General features: G+C 37.6%; 1 protein-coding gene across 1 annotated transcript; it reads left to right on the forward strand.

Annotated features, from left to right (window-relative positions):
• The first annotated feature begins 2,271 nt into the window (after positions 1-2,271).
• Positions 2,272-10,456, forward strand: LOC103444301 (signal peptide peptidase-like 3). The gene is made up of 14 exons (XM_008383240.4): positions 2,272-2,662; positions 2,862-3,020; positions 3,207-3,318; positions 3,525-3,644; positions 4,026-4,183; positions 4,622-4,798; positions 5,593-5,627; positions 5,702-5,858; positions 6,179-6,232; positions 6,302-6,394; positions 8,510-8,649; positions 9,588-9,658; positions 9,951-10,034; positions 10,156-10,456. The coding sequence occupies exons 1-14, from the start codon at positions 2,522-2,524 to the stop codon at positions 10,269-10,271; spliced, it is 1,617 nt and encodes a 538-aa protein (XP_008381462.3). The 5' UTR covers positions 2,272-2,521; the 3' UTR covers positions 10,272-10,456.
• Positions 10,457-10,672: the final 216 nt, after the last annotated feature.

The raw sequence follows: 10,672 nt of genomic DNA on the forward strand, positions 1-10,672 counted from the left end.
TTTGTTTAGTTTCTCGGCTCAGGAATAAGCGGTCCACTTGCGGAGCAAGTCTTTGAAGGTCTTGGGGGATTCCAGGTTAGGTGGAAGTAAAATCTGCTCCGAAAAACCCTCCCATAAGGGCATTGTGGGTTGTTGCCTCATCGTATCACTTGCATCTCGCATACTCGTTGTTTAACCTAGATGTATAATCTCTTAATGACTCATTTGGGTCCTATTTTACCGAGGCAAGGTCGGTTGGCATGTACTGCCTTTTCAAGATGATCATATACATGTTCATGAAGACTTGTCTTAGCCCCTAAAAGGATGTAATAGACCCAGCGGCAATCTGCTTAAACCAAGCCTGAGCTGATCCTCTAAGAGTGGTTAGAAATTGCCTACACTTAATGGCATCATTGTTCCCTCTCCCCTCAATGGCATAGATGAATCCGTCCAAGTGGTCATATAGGTCAGTGAGCCCCTCGTGGCTTTGTATCTTGAGCGCTCGAGTGTTTCCACTCAAAGGCTCGTCGAACAGCTCATTGGAAAATGGTAGTGGCACTTTTTCCTTAGAGTAATTGAGATTCTTGGGTTTGGACGCTCGCTTGATGTCCCCGAGCCAATCCCACACACTCTTCATCTCTTATCCCATAACCTCCTTAGGGTGTTTCTTAGATCAAGGCGGTCAGGCGATTTTTTGGTCGAGCCTTTCATTGGTTGTTCGGCGACCTTCACTTCTTCCTCTTTTGCTCGGAGCCTTTTACTAATGACTTCATGACCTTCCTCACCTCTGCTCCCAACATCCCTAAGAGGAGAAAGAGGAGGTTGGGCCCCTACTAGGGATATGTTGTTGATCATCTCATTTGTTTGGTTTATTTGTTCCAGGACATCGTTGTGCTTCTCCAGGAGCAAGGTGTTTTGGGCGTGGAGGAGGTTTCCCACCTCATTCATTTCTTGCATGCTGGTGAGTATGTTGTTCATTTTTTCTTCCAGGCTGACGAGCTTGGCCTTCTGTTCTCATCTTCTCTTTGGGAGGGTCATCTTTGGTTTGCTCGAAATGACCCTATCTCCCATTCTTTTGTTGGTCATCTTTCTTAGTTGAGCATGGTCACGCAAAGCTGCTCAAATCAGTTGGGTAGAAACACATAACTAAATTGTATGTGTTTCCCGTAGACGACACCAAACTGTTAATTCTCAAAAGTTGTAGGTTAACAAATTAGGATAGAAAGCCCTTAGAGAGTTCTAAGTACGAAATGAAATGATGTGGACTTAGAAATATAAAAGGTTCACCCCTCAAAGCTAGGCTACTTCTACTATGGTACTTAAATTTGTATTGATATCAAGACTTAAAATAGTACTTGGAAAATACAAGAATACTCTTTCTTTCAGTCCGACCCCCAATAAGCCCCCCAACTTTAAGTTGCCCGCCATCTATGAAGCCTAGAGTATTGACAACTTTTCCCCTTTCTATCCCGACATTTGGCAATGAAGTGAAAGGTAATCAGCTTGAATAGAGCATCTTGTCAAAATAGTACAAGCCGAGCACTTCGCTCGACCTCGATTATGCAACCCCGCCTACTTGAGCATCACCTTGATAGCCTTTACCTCTTGTCTTAGGCTTCTCTGTCACTGAATACTAGTTGTCATGTAGTGTGATTGGCATCTGGACACAACTATCCTTAGGAACTCGAGTTGTAAAGCTGTTAATCCATCCACATGCCCGTGGCGGTTGTGAGCCTTCATGCGCCCCTAGTCAGGCTAGGTTTATGGGCGGTTGGTTGTTGCGCTTGGTCATATTCTCTACTAAGCCTCTTGGGCCTTGGACGTCCTAACTTCTCTTGGGCTTTCTCGGGCATTCTTCTCCCCCTACACCACTATTTGGGCTCAATAACGTCTAGTGTTAACAAGTCCCTCATTCAAGATCGCCATTAATGAAGGTTGGTGTTATCCAAATACCTATTTCACCTATCACACATTCATTTCAATTTTTAGCTGTCAAATCGAATGAAATGAAAGAAATTAAGAGACAAAAATTAATAACAGTGGGTAAGAAGTAAAAGAATATGTGTAAATAACACCACCCTTAATGAATTGACAACAGATGCAAAGTCATTCTCAAGTCACCTCATACAAAAAGATGATAGTAAATTTGTTTATTAGCCGGATAACACGTGACGGTGAATCCCTCAGTCATTTTCCATAAGGTTGTTGACAAGTTTTCCCAATTTTGCCGCGTCACCTTTTCTCGCCGTCTACCGGTTGGGCATCACGTCATCTAGATGTACAACTACAAACAAACAAATAAATAATTCTATATTTCACCATTTCCAGCTTTCTTTTTTCTCAGGAGCTGAGAGAAGTAGAAATAAAATTAAAATTAAAAATTAAAAAACAATAAAATAATTGAAAATAAAGAAACCAATTCTCTTGCCTTTCTTCTCTCTGTGACTTCTCACATTGGATTGATTGAATTGGTTGATAAATTAAATAAAATTCCCAAATTGGAGGAGGAGGAGGAGTTTGTATCTTCGAGCGGCGGTGTCCAATGGCAATGGCGTCGGGTCTCCTCCGTCTTGTGTTTCTGTTATCTCTGATTGCTGTGTCTTTAGCCCGAGGTGAAAACGATATGGTTTTGGATGTCGATTCCACCCCCAGCACTCCTTCCTGCAACAACCCGTACCTAATGGTAAGATTCCCTTTATTTTTCATGCATTTTTCATACATTTTTGTATATTTTATTTCAAGAAATTGAGTTCTAAATTTTGTTAAATGGGGGATTTCATGAGAAAATGCATGTTTTTGTTTTAATTTTCTGGAATTTAATTTGATACTGTAATTGTTTTCCTGCTAAAAACCCACTTGTACTGGTTTATCTAATCTTTCAGGCAAAGGTTAAGAATTGGGTTAATGGCCGTAAAGGCGAAACTATTCAAGGGGCAGGTGCAAAGTTTGGGGCTTTATTGCCTTCCAAAGAAGAAAAAGCCGTCAGATTGCCCGTTGTTATCTCGAATCCCTTAAATGGTTGTTCTGTGTCGTCTTCGAAGGTTTTACTTTGATTTATCGTTAAATGGAAGCTTACTTGTGTGTCACTTCAAATGTGGATTGAAATCATCTTCGTTAAACACTTAAAATATTGAAACAAACTGTGTTTTGAGGTTTTAGGATAAGAGAAACCCATGCTTGGTTTTTTAAAGTGTTTGGGTGGATTGGCCCCTTTTCCTTCTTTGCAGTTATTTGGAGCTATTGCCTTGTCCACGCGTGGTGATTGTGACTTCTCCGTCAAGGCAGAAGTTGCGCAGTCAGGAGGTGCTAAAGCGCTGCTGGTATTAAATAATGAAGAAGGTTGAAATCTCAATGCAGTTACACATTCCATCTTTATTTTATAGTTTCTAACTAGGGTTCCTGTTTAGCAGTGAGACAAATTATTATGTGTTGGGAATTGTGATTGAACTTGTGTCTGTATGTTTAGGGTTTTGATGCAGCACAGAAACCACCTGCAGCACTTTATTTTTCCCTATAATACTAACGGTTTCTTCCTATTGTTTCAGAGCTTGCCAAGATGGGCTGTCCTGATAATAGCACTTCTTTGAATATCTCAATTTTTGTTGTAATGGTTCCAAAATCAGATGGAGAAGCTCTCAAGAAATCTATTGAAGATGGAAAGAAAGGTTAACTTCTGATAGTTACTGTTCGTCAATTTCTTACTTCCTTGAATGTGGTTACTAGTACCAAACATAACGCAATAGGAAGATGGCATAGTGATGTGGGACAGTTCGGGAGTTCTGTTTTAGGGCTTTTATAAAGGGGAAATTGAAAAAGGAACAACTTAATTGAAGCTTCAGAGGGAGAACAGATGATATATATATTGGGTTTTCAAGGTTGGACATATAGGTTCTCTATGACATATGTGTGTCTATATATATATACACTAAGAGTTTGCTTTTCATCTTTGTTTGCATCCATATGTTAACTAATGTGCTTGTATTTTTCAATTCTAAAGGTTGTTTGATGTGATAATATATATGGATAATTCTTGTAACTTATTGCAGTGGAGCTTCTATTATATTCTCCCAAGCGTCCAGTGGTGGACTACTCAGTTATGTTCTTGTGGCTGATGGCTATTGGAACAATAATAATTGCTTCATTTTGGTTAAAAATTACTGCTCCTGAGAAGTCTGATGAGAACTATAATGAACTGGCAGAAAAGGTTTGTACATACAACCCCCATTTCACTGTCTTCACATTACATGTTTATTCTCTAATTGCTTTTCTCGTACATTTGTCTTGATATTAATCCACTTGAACCTTTTCTTTTACATGAAATATTGTGTTGTCATCAGGGATGAATATATCATTATGAACGGAAATATCGAAGGATATTTTGATATCGGTGACTGTCAATGGAACAGAGAATGATCGATAAAACTTTCACTGAAGTTTCATTCAAAACGTTCACCTTTCAGAGAAAATATACGTCAATCAATCTGTTGACAGTTACTGATATTAATTAGAAACCGAACTATCCTCCATAAATTTGAGTTGAGATATTTCCATTACAGCTGATATTTTCTTCTTGGCCCTCCTGTTACCACATAATGTGCTGTAATTATGGGAAATAGTATTTATACCATCTTTGATTGGATAGGAATCTAGTGCTGGAACTGCCAAAGATGATTCTGAGGACGAAGTCATGAATCTTACTGTGGCGGGCGCTGTGTGTTTCGTCATAACAGCATCCACTTTTCTGTTGCTACTATACTTCTTTATGTCTACGTGGTTTATCTGGGTGCTGATCATACTTTTCTGCATTGGCGGTATAGAGGTACAGTGATTAATTCTATTATTTATTCTTTTCTTCATTAAATGTTTTTTTTTTTTTTTTTTTTTGCAAAGTAAACAAAATTTACTATAAACAGTGTTCATGGGATTTTTGTACCTCTATGGGAATTAACTAAATAGAACTGTGCATTACAATCTATAGAATGCTGAAATAATGCATATTTTTTTATAATTTTTTTTGGATAAGAAACAACTTTCATTAATAAAAATTAATTTGTACAAATTTAGGACAATATGTCTACTAACCTAAAATCCTATTAACAACGTCAAATAGAAAAATCAGAAGCATTCCTCACCAGTAAAATTAATTTGTAATATAAGAAAGTTATGGATGTCCTTATTGTAAGAAGCAGTAGACATCCTCCTAGGGCTGCCCCATAATTTCTTTCAACGATTGGAACCATTTATATTTTAGATCCTCATTCCAAGGGTCATCCCTTTGAAAAAACATCCAAATCCTAAACTGGTTGGTCATCTAAATTGTGCCCAAAACACGGTTCGTTACATAAAGCTGATATCAAAATGCGGATAATCGAACAGCTAAACATTTTCTAATTTAGCTGATTTTTGGCATGGATAATCCTTGAAGAAACTGAATGGTTTCCATCGTTGAATCACATCCTGGAAATAGGGTGACCATTACATTCTTAAATAAGGACATCCTTTTGAATTGTTCTCTCAAATGTGTTTGATATGCTACTTTCCTGTATTATTACTCGTGAATCTTCTGTTGGTTGACTTGTGTATCATGCTAGCTGATGTATCTTTTGTTTTTAGGGAATGCATAATTGTGTTCTGAGCTTGATTTTGAGGTACATTCAATTTTTTTCCTGTTTCTACTGAACCTATCACCCATGTTCCTTAAATGTCTTTACTACTTGAGTAGAAAATGGACAAGTGGTGGACGGAAGACAATAACTTTGCCTCTTCTGGATGAGGTTTCTGTTCTCTCACTTGTTGTATTGGCTTTCTGTGCGGCATTTGCAATTTTCTGGGTTGTAACACGGCGGGAATCGTATTCATGGATTGGCCAAGATGTTCTTGTAAGCTTCTTTTTTTTTTTTTTTTTTTTTAAATTTGTTTTTGTCAAATTTTAAATACTTGGTAACATAGAGTGATTAGATATATCAGACTACTGAGGATCAGTCTTCTATTCTAACATCTCAGAACATGTCTGGTGATCATAGCTGAAAGAAAGCTTTTGCTTACCATCCCTTTAGTTAGGCTCGTTATTGCACTCGATGCATACTATTGCAAACTGGAAAAAAAAAAAATCCATTTCTTTCTTATATTTTCTTGCAAAAAATCCATTTCCTTCTATCCTTTTATTCATGTCAGCTAGTTAAAATGTAATTTTTTACAGGGTATCTGCTTGATGATAACGATCTTGCAAATTGCTCGATTACCAAATATAAAGGTACCAGTTCTTTTTTTTTCCTTTAATGAATGTATCAAGTTTTTGTCTCATAATTCGAACATGTGTCAGGTTGCTACCGTACTACTTTGTTGTGCATTTGTCTACGACATCTTTTGGGTATTCCTATCACCCTTAATATTCAAAGATAGCGTCATGGTTGTGGTACGTTCTGATCTCAGCTTCTTTTTCTTATTTTTCTTGGTTTATGAGATACCTTGTTTGGATAAGTGCATAGGTTTTCATCTATAAAATGCATCGGTTGGAGTATTCGGATTTTTTGCATGTGTTAATTTGATGAAGGGTCATTATTGTTCAAAATGATTCTACATATGTTGTTGATGGACATCTTGATCTTTTTATTTGTAAGTTGTAACTCATCTTTTTTCTTATTCAATAGTTTCTGTTTTTGATATTTTGAAAAGAATTAAGATATTTTCATCTCATAAAGTCTTTACTAAGAGTGTCTTTGAACAAGTATGATTATACATGTGAGTGTTTGAACAAGTATGATTATACGCATATGCTCCTTTATGTTGATTTTGAGTAGTGTCTGTCACATCCCGGCCCGGGGTCCACCACATCCCGGGCCCGCTTCACCACCGTAGCACGATATTGTCCACTTTGGGCCCCGACTGCGCCCTCACAGTTTTGTTTCTGGGAACTCACACGAGAACTTCCCAATGGGTCAATGGGTCACCCATCCTGGGAGTGCTTTCGTGTGCTACTCGCTTAACTTCGGAGTTCCCATGGAACTCGAAGCCAGTGAGCTCCCAAAAGGCCTCGTGCTAGGTAGAGATGGGAATATACATATAAGGCTTACAGGATCCACTCCCCTAGGCAATGTGGGATGTTACAATCCACCCCCCTTAGGGGTCCGACGTCCTCATCGGCACAGTTCCGGCCAGAGATTGGCTATGATACCAAATTGTCACATCTCGGGCCCGCTCCACCACCGTAGCACGATATTGTCCGCTTTGGGCCCTGACTACGCCCTCACGGTTTTGTTTCTGAGAACTCACACGAGAACTTCCCAGAGTGGGTCACCCATCCTGGGAGTGCTCTCGCACGCTACTCACTTAACTTCAGAGTTCCCATGGAACCTGAAGCCAGTGAGCTCCCAAAAGGCCTCGTGCTAGGTAGAGATGGGAATATACATATAAGGCTTACAAGATCCACTCCCCTGGGTGATGTGGGATGTTACAGTGTCCAATCATGTGCAAATACATATATCCCTAATTTATGTTCATTTATTTTTTTTCTTTGCACATGAAACCTGTATCAACTGTACTAATATAACCTGGCTGGAACGTTGATAGCTAAAAGATAAAGACTTGGTTTCATGCCATTAGTCATACTTTTGGACTCTTGCAACCCACCTTGACATCACGTTGTAAAAAATATGATGTCTAATTGGTGAATAAATTGGTAATAGAAACAAATAAATATACCTACATGTCGAGTTTTGACATCCATTTTATATTTTTATTTTATATTTACACTTATAAATTTACAGTAGTAATCATAATAATGTTGTAATGCATAAAAGTAGTAATCTTAAAATGTTAGAAGCAGTCCAGTGTTAAGGTGTAAAGAATATTAGTTGCCTGACCTCAGATTGACTCTGTCCAGTTGTCCACCTGGTAAATAGCCTGGTCATTGCCAAAGTGGGAGAGTAGATCCTTTCAATTTGTATACTCGTTGGCTTGTTTGAATCTTAAGATCTCAAAGATTCTTTGCGTCTTTACATACATAGAGGGCATATACACATTGACATGTATTTCTCTAGATAATAAAAGCATTCCTTATATCATGGCAAGTTTCTTCAACCACGGGAAAATACTTGTTCTAGTTCACATCCATGTTACTTAAAAAATACTCAACAAGAAAATCTTTGTGGTATTAGATTATAATTTATGTTCTCATTTGGATGGTGCAGTTTATTATTTTCCTTTTTAAGTAACTCCGTTTATTTTTTGTCCTCAGTTTCACTAATATGTTAAGGTCAATGAGTTCACCAACAAAAGTATGCAAGCATAAATGTGCCTCACATCTTTGGCTTATGTCCCATGATCCCCTTTTCGAGTAAAATCTTGTGTGTGCATGTATAATGTTTGTGCATTGATATCATGTACATCGTTGGAAATTGATTCATGGATGTCAGATGTGCTTGACTATTGTTTTAGCTTTCACACATTAGCCCCCTTTTTTTTTGTTCAGAAGTCCTCATTTAAAATTTCATTAGAGAAGCTGAATGTTAGAATTTCATTTTGCTTATAGGTTGCTAAAGGTGACAGTAGTGGTGAAGCCCTACCAATGCTCTTGAGAATCCCTCGCTTTTTGGACCCCTGGGGTGGTGTGAATATGATTGGTTTTGGGGATGTTCTATTTCCTGGTTTGCTTATTGTATTTACTTACAGGTACTGATTTCTTTCAGTTGAATTCTGTATTTTTAAATAGGAAATCTAAAGCCAATTATCAGATTTCCTTTAGTTAACACCTTCTTTGAAAGAGAAAGTCTTTCTTTTTTGGACTAAGTTCTTGAGCTAGTTGATTAATTGAAAAGAAGTCATTAGTTAAAACGTGATTCTGTCCCGGTTAGATGAGATTTTAATTATTATATAACATGTTTTCCCAGATCCCCATACCACAATTAATGGTTATTACACTCAGAAGTTCACCTAACCAATCAACTTTGATTACACTTGCATTTTCGGAAAGCAGTCGTTGATATCTGTCAAACAATACTAAAATCGTGTACGAAATAAAGTGAGGGATGTGTGGAAAGATCAATTATGTTGCATCGTGGTAATGTACCTGTCTTTGGGATAGATACATTATCTCTCGCTGCCTTGTCATTGACGGGGGAAAGTTGAATTCTTTCACATATTTGCTTAAGTTAACTGAATTTTCTTGGTAGATAGATTAGCTACTTCTGAATGGGATACTGATTTCCTTAGTCTTCTATGATAATGAAGTCCAGACGAGACACTAAATCTATGATAATGAAGTCCAGACGAGACACTAAATGCAACACTTTGGCTGATTTTAGTTCTAGTCAATAGAGGGTTGGGGTGAGAGATTGAAGATAACGCGATTACTTGCTCCGGTATCTGCATGCTGGACTCATGCTTTGCACAGTTTCTGCTGATGAACCCTAAAAGTTCATATAAAAACTGTTGCTGGATGACCAAAATAGTTAAAGTCAAATGGGTGATATATTCAATGAATGCCTTTTGATATTGCACTTGTGTGTTAAATTGTTTCATTTTTATATCTATTTGAGTATTTTGTTTTACATTTGAGTTTCAGTATATCTTTCCCTGTTTTAGATCTTTTCTTGCTTTGGCTGTCTCAGGTTTGACAAAGAAAATAAGAAGAGTGCGTATAACGGATATTTTCTTTGGCTGGTAATTGGCTATGGAATTGGTGAGTTCTCTTGCAACATCTAATTTGTTTTTATATTTTATTTTTAAAATCCTTCCCCTCCTAGGATAGACATGAATTACAAAAATTATGCCTGCCTTGCTTGGGAAAAGCATTCTGTTATGTATCCTTCATGTTCCGCTCCGTTATGGCAAAATCCGTTTCACCTTTGTTTATGACCATAAGTTCTTGCTCATAATATCTAAGTATTTATTTCATTTCCTTTTAATAGCTGACTGCAACATGATCACACTATACATGACATATTGTCTTCATGTTCATATTCCTTTTACAGGACTCGGTCTTACTTACCTGGCTTTGTATCTGATGAATGGGAACGGTCAGCCTGCACTCCTATATCTTGTTCCATGTACACTAGGTAATCTCTAGTGCATCGATCTTACATATCCTGTTCGGTTTTTGTTAGACGTGTTTTCCATTTTTTAGGCCGATAGAATTGGCAGATTTTTACCGTCTTTTATTCCTGCTCTGGTCACCAGGTGTTACAGTGATTTTGGGATTGATAAGGTGCGAACTGAAGCAACTCTGGGATTATGGCGCAGAGGTATCCCCATCGAGCGTTGAACCTTCCATAGAAGCCAGTAGATCGGTCTGACGGCCCCCAGATGTATGTATATTATTGGAGATGATGATTATCATTTCATAAAAGCATATGGTGTAAAAAGGTTGATTTGTTTATTTTGTACAAGAACATGCGCTAAACAATCAACATGTGAAAGGAATAGAAGGAAGGGGTGAGCTTTTACCATTTCAAGTAATTCACTTCGGCATTTTACTGTATTCATGTGTATATATATTATCGTGAAATCTCACTTCCTCATAGGAAGTAACTAGAAATCAAAGCTCGCGCGTTGCTACGGGATTAAAAATTGTATGAAAGATTATGTTTGGAAGACATAAAAGATTGTTAGGTTAATACTATTTACATTTGTAATGGTTTGGAAAAATTTTACACAAAAAAATTGATCAATACAGACCACATACTAAAAATCATAG

The sequence above is a fragment of the Malus domestica genome, chromosome 13, assembly GCF_042453785.1.
Source record: "Malus domestica chromosome 13, GDT2T_hap1".
In the NCBI taxonomy this organism is placed as follows: Eukaryota; Viridiplantae; Streptophyta; class Magnoliopsida; order Rosales; family Rosaceae; genus Malus; species Malus domestica.

What these genes read in the sequence shown, in the direction of transcription:
- LOC103444301 (XM_008383240.4), top strand. Translation starts at nt 2,522, where the DNA reads ATGGCAATGGCGTCGGGTCTCCTCCGTCTTGTGTTTCTGTTATCTCTG. An exon ending in ATAATGAACTGGCAGAAAAG is followed by an intron (nt 4,184 to 4,621) that starts GTTTGTACATAC and finishes TTGATTGGATAG; the next exon opens with GAATCTAGTGCTGGAACTGC. An exon ending in CTCGATTACCAAATATAAAG is followed by an intron (nt 6,233 to 6,301) that starts GTACCAGTTCTT and finishes AACATGTGTCAG; the next exon opens with GTTGCTACCGTACTACTTTG.